At 39.0% G+C, this 16853-nt stretch overlaps 1 protein-coding gene across 5 annotated transcripts; it reads right to left on the reverse strand.

Moving 5' to 3' along the window:
- Positions 1-367: 367 nt before the first annotated feature.
- LOC127248463 (uncharacterized) lies at positions 368-16341 on the reverse strand. 5 transcript variants are annotated; one of them, XM_051270808.1, is made up of 12 exons: positions 16085-16341; positions 14786-14863; positions 3641-3964; positions 3376-3510; positions 3039-3280; positions 2722-2928; positions 2548-2637; positions 2342-2440; positions 1769-2257; positions 1536-1620; positions 733-872; positions 368-641 (listed from the first exon to the last, which is right to left on the reverse strand). In XM_051270808.1, exons 5-9 carry the CDS (start codon positions 3237-3239, stop codon positions 2075-2077), a joined length of 780 nt encoding a protein of 259 aa, XP_051126765.1. In that variant the 5' UTR covers positions 3240-3280; positions 3376-3510; positions 3641-3964; positions 14786-14863; positions 16085-16341; the 3' UTR covers positions 368-641; positions 733-872; positions 1536-1620; positions 1769-2074. The 5 variants fall into 5 exon arrangements, with proteins under 5 accessions (XP_051126765.1, XP_051126764.1, XP_051126762.1 ...); XM_051270807.1 differs by having other exon boundaries at positions 777-872; positions 3376-3547; XM_051270805.1 differs by having other exon boundaries at positions 3376-3547.
- Positions 16342-16853: the final 512 nt, after the last annotated feature.

The raw sequence follows: 16853 nt of genomic DNA on the forward strand, positions 1-16853 counted from the left end.
GTTACAAAAAGTCTCTGTACTGACTTTTTCTGCAACAAAAATAGGTGGTCAACGCATTTATTGTAACAGTGTTTGCAACGCTATCATTGTACTTTCGATTTATTTGTAGCGGCCATTTACCGTTATAAAAGAATCGTTACAATAAACGGTTATCCACTTGTAACAGCTTTTGTTACGGTAGTAATTCGGTACAATAGTTGGCTTTTAGAAACCTAGTTAATATTTTTTGTACCAGTATTTGTAACGAACAATTTATTGTATGGAAAAAGGTTTCCTTATTTTTTCAATAATAACCTAAAAAAAATGGTTTCGGGACCGAAGAACCTGTACGATGTGAGAAAATACTGCCAAATGACATTACAAAATATGGAAATATTACGGCAATTCTGTATCACCATAAGTTGTAGCAAGTACGCACTGTGTAGAAATATAAATATTTCACAATATAGCCTAACATATATGGCAAAGCGTAGCAACAAACACACAAAATGTAGCAGAGACATCAAGTTCAACCAACATAAAGGACTCAGCTAGCATCAATCCAAAAACAAACGTTAATCATCATAGAATCACATGCCATGCTGCAACGCCCCATGCACCGTCAAAGTGGTCGTACACCGTAGTTACGGGCGACGAACAAGCTGCCAATATTGTGCAAAATTATATAAGAATCTATTTGTGAGATGGTTAAGTTGTAATCCAATTATAAATCTTGTAAATGTGGTTGCGTACATCTTTAAATGTCCAGTCGATTGGCTCGGCGTGGACAACCTTACCGAGTGTTTATGCTCCGGAGGTTGTCCGTAGAATAACCGCAGCCTCCGGAACAGTAGCAGATGTAACAAAAACCCTTACTATGTCAACAGTGTCACCTATGGACATATAAAGAAAACATGTGCAAATCATCGGAAATAAAATAAGACTCACGTTTTATATAATCAATATAAAATATTAAAGATATTAACTAAAACATTATAGCATACATAAGAGAAAAGGTCGGAGATGATCGCCTAATTTAACCATCCATACAACAGCGTAATCAAAATTGTAAAATATAGATTAGTATAACTATAATTATAGCATGGATCCTATCTTGATGACATCCGGACCAACATCTGTACAACCCCACAAGTATAAAACAACCAGCAACGTGATCAATTTATTTGATACATGTGAAAAGCTGTTAGTTTAAACAACCAACTTAAAGATGTACCAATTTAAAAACAACAATTAATTGAGTATTGTTAATGTATCCAAATACCTAACACATAAGTTACATCAAAAATCAAAGTGGTTTGGGGAAAAAAATCAATTTACCCACCAGCCTACAAAAATATTTAATTATAGATTTATATACTGCCCAACAAGGTCATACAGAGCAAACAACCACCCAATTATAGTTCCATATAAATTGCATTGTCACCATATCATGTATTAGTATTTTGACTAACTAATAACCATAGAATATGCTTTACTCAAAATGGCTACAACCAAAACCGATTTCATATAGATAATAAACTAGGTTGACAACAAACCTGGGGTAGGGTCGGATAGTAACAACCCCTCACCAATAACGCGTTTTTCCAAACCACGAGATATGAGAAGAATATGAGACCCGATCTACATGAAAAACGTTATCAAATATCAATCATATAATCTACATGCATGTTCTCGAAGGTGGTAGTGATGTATTAGTAGTGGATGTTATTATCTAAAGGGTGATTCAGTTAACAAATACAAATAAAATTAGCAACAAAAAATTACTAACCGTCAACGGGGTAAGGACATCAGTCCCCGGGGTCTCTGACCTTCCATCTGTGGGGCTAGAACACTACAAAACAGGTGAGTATGAAACGACATGACTCGCCCCAAATGGTACAATGCAAAACTAATTAATACACGAGATATGCATTCTTACAGGGCCCCGTATGGAGGCACGCGGGAAAGAATTCAACAAAGCAGACATCTCAGCACGGATGGTTCTAATTTCAGACATCTCAGCACGGACACTCCTAAATTCAGACATAAATTCTCTAATCTCAACAAGGCCTTTCTGATAGTCCTCAGCAAGCTTTCAGAGATCAGGACCCTCGGGCCCTCTAGTCAAATGACTCCGGGGGTAGGCAGAGCTGGCAGCACTATCAACAGTTGTTTTTCTATTCCTTTTCCCCCCGAGTGCACGGCGGTACAAAGCCTCACGAGCCGCCGGGGTTCTTTTATCAATAAGAATTTTATTAAGTTCATCATTCAAATAAGCCTACAGAATTTCAAACAAATACAAAGATGAAGGACGAGAAGTACTACAATTCCATTCAACAAAAGGTGAGATAGGTTTGCATACCAAAATATCATCAGTCATCTCATCATCACCACCACGTCCATTCATGCGAGACGACATCCAAATTTCCAAATTATCAGGCTCTTTCCCTGTTGCCTTTATCTAAGAGTTAGCCAAATAAGAAACCGGTAGTTAACTTCATTTACACATAAAAACTGGGGAGTCATAGCTGTTGACTAAATTATTGCACAAACAAGAGAATGAAGGACCTCATCCGCCAACGCTGTGAATGGTTTCCGGCCAATCCTGTGCGGAAACTTTCTTTTGATGGAGTTATTGGTATTTCTCCTTGCAATATCCTGCGAACATCGAACCATATGAATTGGAGTAGCCTAGGTAGCATGGTAAGAGCATAAAAAGATGAAGGAAGATATGTAACTTGCCTTAACCTTCTCATCCTTCCAATACTGGACAAGCAACGGCCATTCTTCAGCGACAATCCGATCGGTGGGGACTTTCTTCAATGTTTCGTCGTCATTCTGGTGTGGTGCGAAGTATGTAGACTTGATGATGCATTTCCAATGGCGCCAGACATCCTTCAGGTCAGCCATAACGACCTTCTCTGCCGAATCCGGAAGCCCACAATTGTCCTAAAATAATATAAAGTGTTAATATGTAAGCTTTGCTCTACTCAAGGAAGCATGTAAAGTAACCAAATGTTTAATATAAGGGTTTCTCATCTTCATTCTATAAAACTTACCCGTATCTCAATCCATGCACCTTGCCACAATTGTTCGGGAATTGCTTGGAAACTCGAATACCGTAATGGAAGACACATCCCATTTCTGGCGATGACTTTAACTCCACTTTTGTAATCCTTCACATCTGGCCCGATGATGCTTCTGCCATCCCTGGCCATAAACACAGTCATTGGGGTGTCCCCACCCCATCCACGAGGCATCTTGGCCGCTCCCCGCCCCCTTTTAGTTTCTGTTATTGGATCTACGAATATATTTGAATATTATTTTAGCATTACTACGCTTCAACACTTACCTAGTTAGTGAGTACTGGAATTCATATATATTGTAATATGCTACCTTCCGTCTCAGCTGGTTCATCCCTCTAGGTGAGATCATCTTCATCCATTTCCGGAGGTTCTTCGATTTCAGCCACTGGTGCATGGTTTATTCCCAACGTAATGGGGCCAGTTGTTTCCGTCCCCTGTGTAGGGCCTATCATATCATCATCAATCATATCGCCGATCACCGTCTGCAATATTTTACTCATGTGGTGTTACGAGTTTCGATGTATCATTGTAGCAAGGCAAGGAATTTATTAGGCGTATCTAACAATCAATATTACTTGCTCTGGCTTTTGTGAATCCTGCAATAAAGGACGTCGAACGGAGGATGCATCTACCCTTGCTGCCGTCCGAGCATCCCGCTCTCTCTCCCACTCTTCGGTAATTGATTTTAAGCGGTCCAAAAGAGGTGAGACATGGGCACCCTTGCGTCTAGTGGTCATCCGTTTAGAACCAACTTGCTTCGGTGGAGAGGGTGCACTAACCTCCGGGTGATTGGTTGTCTTGGGGCTGCTGCGTGCAAGGGCTCTTGTGACCCGTCAGAGTGGTGAACCTCCAACCTCTTGCAATACAGATTGCCTTTCAGGGTTGGTTCTTGCCATAACCTAAAATGAAAGAATTCAAATATCCTGTTAGCAACATATATGCAAGAATGTATAAATAAATTAGAAACAACATGCTTTCAACAAAAAATGTAGTATGATAAGATAACTATTTCATAGGAACAACACTTACTAGGCCGAGAATATATTAAGTGTGAATGATTCTATTTACCTTATTTAATTCAAAACCGTCTGTTGTAAGTAAAGACTACTATAGTAATGTTTCCACTTGCCAAGTCCGTTCATCTTTTCCAAAAGTCAAAAAGTATATGAGAACCCAAAAGTGAAGCCAATTACTACACCGACTCATCTCCGCTAAATCGGAGCCCCATCAGTCTCCTAGTCCGAGGACTCGCCAAGGTGGCTTTGTATACCAACGGATACATTCCCTAGCTGCTCTCCTTCTACTATCGTACCTTCTACGCACTCTCTCACTTAATACTCATGGGATTCCCGAGAACAATACCCATCATCTAAGGGGAACCTATTATTGAATCTGTTATCAATCATCGTGTAAACATCGTAGTTATCTCTCTTTACCATTGGCACAACGACACTCCATGCTCCATCAATTGGATCATCGATGTACCAAACTTGTCTTGCTTGTGTAGCTAAACAAAATGGTTCATCTATGGGAAGATTTTTTTTAGTACATCAAATGTGAGAAGTTTACTAACTTGTACCTAAATTCGTCTTCTTTCACGCCCGTCTCTGGGTCCACCCAATCGCATTTGAATAGAAGGTGTTTATTCTCGTTGTTGTACTGCACCTCTATAATGTCGGTCGCCATACCGTAATATGCAACGGTGCCTGAACATGGGTTAACGTCTCTTGCACTAGCAAAACTCATAGTATCCGCATTTAGCATCACTCCGGCACACCGAGTCTTTTTCCCGTCATCTATTGACTTGACTTTAAAGCGCAAACCTCCAACTATGCACGAAGTGTACCTTGTTGCATGACGGTTGGGTCCGTGTGCTAATGTCTTCATATAATCAGTAACCGTCCCCTCGACAATGTGTGTTGGTTCTTCTACCTAAGCGCACAAATAAGTTATGTTTACGCATCCTTGATAGGTTTTATTTCTCAAAGTGAGAATGGAGTGAAAATGAACACGGACATAATTTTGAAACCAGCTTGGAAATTGTTCTGTATGGATCCGTTGCACTTCCCAGGGACTTGCACGTGGCCGTGTCCTTCTTATGCTTTCAAGATGAGTCCTAGTAGTAGATGGTTGAAGTTAATCTATGTATTCACTATGCGCACAATAGGAATATTTTTGTAGAGTAACTAAAAGTACCTTCTTGCTGGCTCAATAGCTTCCGAATTGCCTAATATGTACTCGTGAATTTGTTGCAAGGAGATAAAATCAAGGTTACAACGCATCCCACCAACACCACGGCCAGTTGTGCACCCCTGGTCATCACGGCACGGGCCTCGGTTCTCTTTTGTCTCGAAATCACCAAGATACCTTGAACAAAATGACATACACTCGTCCGAGAGGTATCCGCATGCAATGGACCCCTCTGGCTGTGCACGGTTACGTACATACCTCTTAAGAGTAGCTAAATACCGTTCAATAGGATACATCCACCTATAATGCACAGGTCCGGCAATCATTGCCTCTTCCGCCAAGTGAACTGAGAGATGCTCCATCACACCAAAAAAATGACGGAGGAAATAACTTCTCTAGATGGCAGAGAGTCAAAGCTACCCTTTCCTGTAATTTCTCCAACTGACGAACTGAGTTGTTGGGTGAGCACATCGAATTGAAGAAGCCACACAATTCTATCAATACAAGAACTACTTCTCTCGGTAGTGCCCTAAAGAAGGAGAACGAATACAACATTTGATCTGAAGTTGTACAAGCACACAATGATCATATTCGAGAAATGATAACAAAAATACAAGGTGTACCGGCGGAGGGAAATAGCAAGAATCTTTTGCATTAGAACATGACAATCGTGGCTCTTCAATCCCCAAATGCTTAGTTGCTCCACTCTCACCCTACGGGATAAATTGCTACTGAAACCATCGGGGGGTCTTAGATTTTTCAAGACCGATAGAAATATTTTCTTTTCAGAGGAACTCATGGTGTAAGCGGCTGCAGGTAAATAAAAACCACCATTCGGTCTCGGAATAGGATGCAAAGAAGTTCTTATATTCAAAGTGAGAATGGAGTGAAAATGAACACGGACATAATGTCTTCATATAATCAGTAACCGTCCCCTCGACAATGTGTGTTGGTTCTTCTACCTAAGCGCACAAATAAGTTATGTTTACGCATCCTTGATAGGTTTTATTTCTCAAAGTGAGAATGGAGTGAAAATGAACACGGACATAATTTTGAAACCAGCTTGGAAATTGTTCTGTATGGATCCGTTGCACTTCCCAGGGACTTGCACGTGGCCGTGTCCTTCTTATGCTTTCAAGATGAGTCCTAGTAGTAGATGGTTGAAGTTAATCTATGTATTCACTATGCGCACAATAGGAATATTTTTGTAGAGTAACTAAAAGTACCTTCTTGCTGGCTCAATAGCTTCCGAATTGCCTAATATGTACCCGTGAATTTGTTGCAAGGAGATAAAATCAAGGTTACAACGCATCCCACCAACACCACGGCCAGTTGTGCACCCCTGGTCATCACGGCACGGGCCTCGGTTCTCTTTTGTCTCGAAATCACCAAGATACCTTGAACAAAATGACATACACTCGTCCGAGAGGTATCCGCATGCAATGGACCCCTCTGGCTGTGCACGGTTACGTACATACCTCTTAAGAGTAACTAAATACCGTTCAATAGGATACATCCACCTATAATGCACAGGTCCGGCAATCATTGCCTCTTCCGCCAAGTGAATTGAGAGATGCTCCATCACGCCAAAAAATGACGGAGGAAATAACTTCTCTAGATGGCAGAGAGTCAAAGCTACCCTTTCCTGTAATTTCTCCAACTGACGAACTGAGTTGTTGGGTGAGCACATCGAATTGAAGAAGCCACACAATTCTATGAATACAAGAACTACTTCTCTCGGTAGTGCCCTAAAGAAGGAGAACGAATACAACATTTGATCTGAAGTTGTACAAGCACACAATGATCATATTCGAGAAATGATAACAAAAATACAAGGTGTACCGGCGGAGGGAATGACGAGGACGTCAAATCTTTAAGCATTCAAATGCCCGTGGGACCCATCACTCGAAGCCGAGCTCGTCAGTTTCAAAAATCCGTCACTACATTGATCAGATGCTTTTTCATGGAGAATCAATTTAAGGCTGATGCTTGGAGACCACTTAGCCCTTACCTGACGCTCCTTCAATGGGACCCGCAAGAATTCCAATTGAAAGATCAAGAAAATCGCTAATAATGGAAGGTTATCAAGAGAATCATCACTTATGGAGAGAATCACTAATCATGGAAGTATATCAAGAGAATCCTCACTTATGGAGAGAATCACTAATCATGGAAGTATATCAAGGGAATCATCACTTATGGAGAGAATCACTAAATCATGGAAGTATATCAAGGGAATCATCACTTATTTCCTTTTATTATAAGTTCCCATATAGTATGATTCCATATCTAAAACTTCCCTAATTATTTATTTCCTTATAGTTAGACTTACCTTTTGGTTTGTTTCCTTTATTACTTGTTGCCTTTTATTTTCCTCAAGGACCTCTATATAAGGTCCTTACCTATCATTGTAATGCGGACCTTTTTTTTTACATCTTGAATTGAATTTCACTTTTATATTTTCTAGTGTTAGGGAGTGATTTCCTCGCATTTAGAATCTCAAATCGGGTCTTTGGAGTGATTCCATCGGTTCGTGGCTTCCAATCCTTTGCAGTGGGATTTAGCCTATTGTTTGTGTTTTACCTGTGGATTGATTTCAGGTCCGAGACTTATTCTCGTGGTTGGTTATCATCCATACTAATTCACATTCTCTGCACTATCTTTCTTCTTCTTTCTCTTTTCTTTTATACATATTCTTTATCCATTTGTTCTATTGAACTTTGTGGGTAAGAAAATTATGTTGGTTATAATTATACGCGGCCGGGCCGTGTCATCTGGTATCAGAGCTAGTTGATACAATCTCTTGATTGATATCACGGTTCTTATTTGAAAAAAAAAAAAAAAAAAAGTCAAAAAAAAAAGCAAAAAAAAAAAAACGAAAAAGAGGCAAAAAAAAAACGAAAAAAAAAAAGTTATTATCAAATATAAATATATTTGTTATTTACTTCTAGTTCTCGAATCATCTTTTCTTTTATCAAAAAAAAAATAAAAATAATCTATTTAGATTATTTGTCTTCTACCTTCATTCTGAACTTATATTTCTTTTGGTTTCCCTACTGTTTTGGATTTTTTGGCTATCGTCTTTGGGAGAATTCCATCGATTTGATTTGAGTCCTTTTTGCGAGACGGAGAGGTACATAAGGTGTGGAGTGATACACGAGAGTTCTAGTGAGGTTATTTTCTTTTTTTCTTCTATTTCTAATGGCAGGGGGTGAAGGATCCAATTCTCAACAAGTTGATGTACAAGGTCTTCTCAACACCATTCTACAAGAGTTCAAAACTCTTCACTATTCTCGATTGGAATTGATGAATAATAGGATGGATCAACTGGAAGAGAATCAACAAAAGTTACAGGAGAATATCCGACCGTTACCGGAAACTCAGAGGCGAAATGATGTTCAACCGCATTTGAGGCCAAGACGCAACATCCGGCCCCCACCCCCACACAACTTTGACGAACCCGATGATGAGGAGTTTGAAGGAAATTGGGAACGACGTAGGCATCATAATAACTATCACCGACGGGATGGAGATGAGGCTATCAACTCGATCAAGTTTCAAGTGCCGCCGTTCCAAGGAAAATCCGACCCTGAAGTATTTTTGCAATGGGAACGAAGGTTAGAAATAATCTTTGATGTTCAACAATTAACTGACCAACAAAAACTCCGTGTGGCTGTAATGGAGTTTTCAGATTATGCCCTTGCATGGTGGGACCAATTGAGCATCAACCGCCGCAGAAATAGGGAGGCTCCAGTGCGTACTTGGACAGAACTTCGTACACTCATGCGGAAGAGGTTTGTTCCTCCTCATTACCATCGTGAAGTATTGCGGAGATTGCAGAGCATAGAACAAGGGTCTCGGTCAGTGGAGGAGTACTATGAGGAGCTTGAAACACTTCTTCTACAAGCCGATATCCATGAAGATCAGGAGCAAACGATGTCTAGATTTTTGAATGGGCTTCAAAGGGATATTGTTGATGCGGTAGAGATGTACCAATACGTGGACCTCAAGGAGATGGTACACTTGGCCATAAAGGTGGAGAAGCAACTAAAATCAAAGAGGATGCAAGGTAATCCGTTTAAACTTGCTCCAATTGTAGGGTTACCTAAAGCGCCGCTTCCACAACACATCAACAAAGGAAAAGAGGAGTCCAATTCGAAGTCCTCCTTAGAATCACCCGCAGCAAAAGGTACTCCGGATACAAGTGCATCTACTCTTTCATATAGCCTAACTACCCCTCAACCTCTCAAATCTTCATCCTCACCAATAAATAAATCTGCCCCGAGCCACTCTCAAATACTCTACCCTTCTACTCAAAAATCAAACACGAGTGTAGTGATTCAGGGTGAAACCAGCTGGAATCTTAAACACGAGAGTGAGAGGTCTAATCTTTTTATGTGTAGGAAGGAAGCTTTACGCTTAGAACATGGAGTTCATTGTCTGCTATTACTTTTTAAACCTTCTTATTTTTCCATGAATGACTCTAACAAACTTCCATCTAGTTTTTCTAACTTATTGAAGGCGTATGATGATGTTTTTCCTGATGAAGTACCCCATGGTTTACCACCCACTCGTGGAATTGAGCACCAAATTGATTTTGTCCCGGGAGCATCAATTCCTAATCGGCCAGCCTATCGAGCCAACCCGCATGAGGTAAAAGAAATACAAAGGCAAATGAAGGATCTACTGAGCAAAGGTTGGATTCGTGAAAGTCTAAGTCCTTGTGTTGTACCTGTCCTATTGGTGCCCAAAAAAGATGGAGGTTGGCGCATGTGTGTAGATTGCCGAGCCATCAACGCTATAACAGTTAAGTATCGTCATCCTATTCCTAGATTAGATGACATGCTTGATAATTTGTGTGATTCTGCAATTTTTTCAAAAATTGATTTAAAAAGTGGTTATCACCAAATTCGGATGAATCAAGGTGATGAATGGAAAACTGCCTTCAAGACTTCTTTTGGTCTATATGAGTGGTTAGTTATGCCATTTGGACTTACTAATGCCCCAAGCACATTCATGCGATTGATGAATCATGTTTTACGGAATTTTATAAATAAGTTTGTTGTAGTATACTTTGATGACATACTTGTTTATAGTACTTCTATTGAAATACATGTTGAACATTTGCAAGAAGTTTTAGATGTTTTACGGGCTGAGAAGTTATATGCTAACTTGAAAAAATGCGACTTTTGTGTCGACAAGTGCAACTTTTTGGGTTTTATTGTAGGAAAAGATGGAGTATGTGTAGATCCTGCGAAAGTTGCAGCCATCCAAGAGTGGCCTACACCTACTAGCGTACGTGATGTCCGCAGTTTCCATGGCCTTGCAAGTTTCTACCGTCGATTTGTGCGGAACTTCAGCACTATTGCAGCACCCTTAACAGCAATTACCAAAAAAGACGATAAGTTTGAGTGGGGAAGTGAACAACAAAATGCTTTTGATACTTTGAAATCGAAACTTACATGTGCACCCGTACTTGCTTTACCTGATTTCTCTAAACCGTTTGAACTTGATTGTGATGCCTCTGGTGTAGGTATTGGTGTCGTCCTCTCGCAAGAAAAGAGACCTGTTGCATTTTTCAGTGAAAAGCTACATGGCCCTACGTTGAATTACTCAACCTACGATAAGGAATTGTACTCCTTAGTGCGAGCCCTGCAAACATGGCAACATTATGTACGTCCTCCCGAAGCTGAAGGTGTAATTCGTCGGTGTACAACGTGCCTCTCGTTGAAGTCTACTGTTCATCCACGCGGTTTGTATACTCCCCTACCTATTTTTGAATCCCCTTGGGTTGATATTTCTATGGCTTTCATATTAGGTTTGCCTAGGAGTATGTCTGCTAAAAATTCAATATTTGTTCTGGTTGATCGCTTTTCAAAAATGGCACATTTTATTCCATGCACAAAAACCACTGATGCTAACCATGTTGCTTCATTATTTTTGAAAGAGGTTCTTAGATTGCATGGTGTTCCAAGATCCATTGTTTTTTATAGGGATTCTCGATTTTTAAGTTATTTTTGGAAAACACTTTGGGCTAAATTAGGTGCACAATTAATGTTTTCCACATCACACCACCCACAAACTGATGGTCAAACAGGAGTTGTTAATCAAACTGTGGGTAGCTTATTACATGCCTTAGTTCATGAGAATTTGAAGAGTTGGAAAGAATGTTTAGCTCATGCTAAATTTTCATATAACCGTACGATTCATAGCTCTACAAATTGTTCTCCATTTGAGGTTGATTACGGTTTTAACCCATTAACTCCTCTTGATCTTATGCCATTGCCACGCAATGAGCACGTTTGTTTTGATGGCAGAAAAAGGGTTGAATTTGTCCAACAATTTCATTCTCAAGTTCGGGATGACCTACGAAAGGCAGCTGATAATTACGCAAAACAAGCTAACTGTGGGCGCAACAAAGTTGTATTCGAGATAGGAGATTGGTCTTGGCTACACTTAAGGAAGGAAAGATTTCCAGAATTACGAAAGTTAAAACTTACTCCCCATGGCGATGGGCCTTTTCGAGTGTTGGAACGCATTAATAATAATGCTTACAAACTTGAACTCCCAGGTGAGTACCAAGTTCATGCTACTTTTAATGTTTCTGACTTAAGCCCTTTTGATGCAGCAGATAAATATCTTGTTCGGGAGAACAAGAAAGCTTTTCAAGAAGGAGGGAATGACGAGGACGTCAAATCTTTAAGCATTCAAATGCCCGTGGGACCCATCACTCGAAGCCGAGCTCGTCAGTTTCAAAAATCCGTCACTACATTGATCAGATGCTTTTACATGGAGAATCAATTTAAGGCTGATGCTTGGAGACCACTTAGCCCTTACCTGACGCTCCTTCAATGGGACCCGCAAGAATTCCAATTGAAAGATCAAGAAAATCGCTAATAATGGAAGGTTATCAAGAGAATCATCACTTATGGAGAGAATCACTAATCATGGAAGTATATCAAGAGAATCCTCACTTATGGAGAGAATCACTAATCATGGAAGTATATCAAGGGAATCATCACTTATGGAGAGAATCACTAAATCATGGAAGTATATCAAGGGAATCATCACTTATTTCCTTTTATTATAAGTTCCCATATAGTATGATTCCATATCTAAAACTTCCCTAATTATTTATTTCCTTATAGTTAGACTTACCTTTTGGTTTGTTTCCTTTATTACTTGTTGCCTTTTATTTTCCTCAAGGACCTCTATATAAGGTCCTTACCTATCATTGTAATGCGGACCTTTTTTTTTACATCTTGAATTGAATTTCACTTTTATATTTTCTAGTGTTAGGGAGTGATTTCCTCGCATTTAGAATCTCAAATCGGGTCTTTGGAGTGATTCCATCGGTTCGTGGCTTCCAATCCTTTGCAGTGGGATTTAGCCTATTGTTTGTGTTTTACCTGTGGATTGATTTCAGGTCCGAGACTTATTCTCGTGGTTGGTTATCATCCATACTAATTCACATTCTCTGCACTATCTTTCTTCTTCTTTCTCTTTTCTTTTATACATATTCTTTATCCATTTGTTCTATTGAACTTTGTGGGTAAGAAAATTATGTTGGTTATAATTATACGCGGCCGGGCCGTGTCAGGGAAATAGCAAGAATCTTTTGCATTAGAACATGACAATCGTGGCTCTTCAATCCCCAAATGCTTAGTTGCTCCACTCTCACCCTACGGGATAAATTGCTACTGAAACCATCGGGGGGTCTTAGATTTTTCAAGACCGATAGAAATATTTTCTTTTCAGAGGAACTCATGGTGTAAGCGGCTGCAGGTAAATAAAAACCACCATTCGGTCTCGGAATAGGATGCAAAGAAGTTCTTATATTCAACAACTGTAAATCCTATCTTGGATTAAGGTTGTCCTTTGCTTTGCCCTTTGTGCCTAGCAAAGTGTGTAGGACATTCTCACAAACATTTTTTTCAATGTGCATCACATCAAGGTTGTGTCGTATATCATTCTCAGCCCAGTATGGTAATTCAAAGAATATGCTCTTCTTTTTCCACCCTAACACTTCTTCATGCTCATAGCGACGCCATTTTCTAGATCGATGTGCCAAGTGTTGTGTAATCAAATCATCTTTCACATATGTAGTTGGCACATCGCGTATTTGTTCTTCCGGTTCTGTACAAGTTATGCGTGTCGTAGGTGTTGCAAAGTCCATCATTCCGTCGAAGAACTGTCGATCCAGACGCATTCTGTGACTTCGGGCAGGTATCGCCGGTGTCCACAACAGCAGAATTTATGACCATTTTTCAAGTATGCCCAATGTGTTCTCATACCGCAATTAGGGCATGCGTTTGAAGTTCTTCCATGCTGCACTATCAGCCGGATGGCGTAACAGTCCATCGTTGACATGGCCTTCAGCATGCTAGCGCATGGAAGCTGCAGTTTTCGAAGATAAAAACCATCTCTGTAAACGGGGCACTAAGGGAATGTACCTCATCTTTTTTGCTGCCTTAGTGGGGTTGCCGTCAACAAACCTACTAGCCCCACAAATCACACAAGATTTGAGTTCTACGTAATCTCCTGTGAACAACATACAGTTATTAATGCATGCATCTATACTCTTATAATTGAACCCCAACTTCTTTGTTATTTTGTTTGCCTCGTAGTAATTCTTCGACAAGATCACAACATCTGGTAGGGCATCCCGCAACAGCTCCAATAATAGGTCGACCGAGTGGTTAGACCACTGACATAGAACCTTCAAATGCAAGAGACGTGCAATAAATGAAAGCCTACTAATCTTCTTACACCCTGGGATAAGATCATTTTGCATGTCTTCAAGCATTTGCCTCCACCCACTGTTGTTGTCATCTCTATGGTCGTCACCTACATCGTTTGCAGTGTTGCCTTCATTGATCCCTTCACCCAGGTGGTCAGGCATAGCATAATCGCGCATTAGCATATCTAGGTCATCTTCCCACAGTGCTGACCTAAGCCTGTCTTCCGTGCTAGTTGATGTTTCACCCATAACTTCACCATGGCTAGTCCACACCCTGTAAGACGGGTCAAACCCATACCTAATGCAATGAAGCAATATCTCCCTACGAGTATTAGTGGCACGGTTTAAACAAGTCCTACATGGGCAATATGCAACCGAATCTATGCCCCTCCCACGAAAAGCATAGTTTAAGAATTGTATCACACCATCCAAATAAATAGACGAAGTATGGTTCGATTCGTAAATCCAACTCTTGTCCATCTAAGAAAGAAAAAGTTTGAAGATTTTTTATAATCCCATTAACATAAATTGTATGCACTTAATTAAACACATGTTGTAATGTAGATCAAGATATAAGTACCACTTTAATAGCGTGCCATGTAAATAATTTTCAGACCCTAAGATAACTTATTTCAGGTTGGTTCTTAATAGTAACCTGCCTCGGCTTATATAACCACCGAAAATAGTAGTATTGAACTAAAAATATGAATATCAGCACTATAATTTGAATGTTCATATCATAAAAACTATACAGGTAATGTGATATACTATGGATGCATGAATAACTTACTATTATGCAGCAAGTTTGGATCGACGCTTAGACTTCTGCCCAAAAGTACGTTGTCCCTCAATGGCGGGTATCACACACCTATTCAATTTCAAAGATGCCTAATGTCATCCATAATGCATATGAGTAGATCGAAGAATCAGCAGAACACTTTATAAAAGCAGTAACGAGTAACAGAGAAAACACAAACAATATTATACATATCAGTGATGATGGTATATTTAGACTAGGTTTTTGGTAGTTGTTCTGCTTTATCGGCATGGAACATGAACTACAGCATAATGCACCACTATCGTCTTACACACACATATATATACATATATACAAAATCTCCTAGAAGGTTTGGAGAAGAAAGCAATTGATGTGGTGGCAGTTGGATTTAAATTTGGAGGTGGTCCCCAAACCTTATATTCCAAGTAATTCTTGTGGTTGATGTACCCAACCCTCCCCTTTTCTGATTGCAATATTAATTCATACAAACAATACATAGACATATATATAAACTTATATATGTGTTCTGCCTCCACCAACTATATAGTAAATTTTACCTGTAAAAATAAAGTTTATGCTAATCACGTGCTTCAGGAACAAGTTGACATGCAATGAACAAACTTCCCACTTACAAAATTATGAAATGCAACATGCATTCTTCTTCGATGCTCGGAACTAATTTTACATAATTAAGCTCACATGCATGCTACACCAGTTCTTGGGGTATGCCAACCCGATTAAACCTCAAAATCAGCTCAAACACTTCATTTATCCAAGCATAAAAAGAACAGTAGACAGCAATCGGTAGATGTGAATGCATAAAGCATTTGGTTCTGTTAATTAAATTTGTAGAAGAAATCATGCAAGACTACCATAGATTCAGGTATTTTATTTGAGTTGTCAAATGATTTGTGGAGGTTATGATTTGATGAGAAACATAAGGTACAGTTTTGGCTAATTCCACCCGATCATGTCTAGATCAAGATTTCATAATTATGTAAAATTAGTTCCAGTGAAATCATAAGCTGTATTTTTATCCAGTGAAAGAAGATCAAGATTTCATAATTACATAATTTTCTTTCACTCGATAAAAATGCAGGAATAATTTCTTTTTGGAAAAGACTATTTCTCATCCACAAAGTAAGGCACAAGAGGAATGGATCTAATTGACGAACCATATAATTACAAAATTTCTCATCATCTATGTAAACAATTTAAGCCCTAAATCTAACATTACGAACAAAAATTAAAAATCAGAAAAGCCTAACTAGGCAGAAAAAAAAAAAGAATTAATCCCATATCCAAACTTACAGAAAAAGCTAGGGTTCGCGTTTGAGGACGTCTGCGGGCAGCGGTGGAGCGCGGTCGATGGCCGAAGACAGTGAGGCGTTGCGAGGTTCAGGGGTGTAGGGCGGAGGACAACCAGTCGGTGAAGAAAAATACGAAGAAGAAGACAGCGACGAAGAAGAAGAAAAAGACGAACCAGGAAACAAACGAAGAAGAAGAAAGAAAAATAAGAAGAAATAAAGACGAATAGAGCAAGAAAGAAGAGAGGAGAACGGAGGGGGCGGGGCTGCGTGCGATTGAATTAATTAGGGTTATGCAGTAGAATTTTATTATTTTTATATTACTTTTATTTTTAAATAAATAATTATTTTAATTTTAATTTTTATATATTAATATATAAGTATTATGTATGTATTATATATGACGTAAATATGATATATCATTTTAGATTTATTTTGAAATTTTATTATTTTTAAATAAATAATTATTTTAATTTTAATTTGTATATATTAATATATAAGTATTTAATTTGTATATATCAATATATAAGTATTATGTCTGTATTATATATGATATATATATGTAAATATGATATATTATTTTAGATTTATTTTGAAATTTAAAATAAAATTATTTTAGTTGTAACGGAAATTTGCCGCAACAAAAGAAAAGGTGTTGATCACACTAAAAATACCATTTGTTACGGTAATATCTGCTACAAAAAATAGCTTTTGTAGCAAGAAAATTGTAGCGACTAAGATTTCGCTACAAATGGCCATTTTTTTGGTAGTGA

Source organism: Andrographis paniculata, unplaced genomic scaffold (assembly GCF_009805555.1).
Source record: "Andrographis paniculata isolate CXL003 unplaced genomic scaffold, ASM980555v1 Contig34END, whole genome shotgun sequence".
Taxonomy (NCBI): domain Eukaryota; kingdom Viridiplantae; phylum Streptophyta; class Magnoliopsida; order Lamiales; family Acanthaceae; genus Andrographis; species Andrographis paniculata.

Coding starts and splice junctions, on each gene's coding strand:
- LOC127248463 (XM_051270808.1), bottom strand. CDS start 3,239: ATGCCTCGTGGATGGGGTGGGGACACCCCAATGACTGTGTTTATGGCC. Junction 2,929..3,038: donor GTGCATGGATTGAGATACGG/GTAAGTTTTATA, acceptor ATATTATTTTAG/GACAATTGTGGGCTTCCGGA. Junction 2,638..2,721: donor GGAAGGATGAGAAGGTTAAG/GCAAGTTACATA, acceptor CGATGTTCGCAG/GATATTGCAAGGAGAAATAC.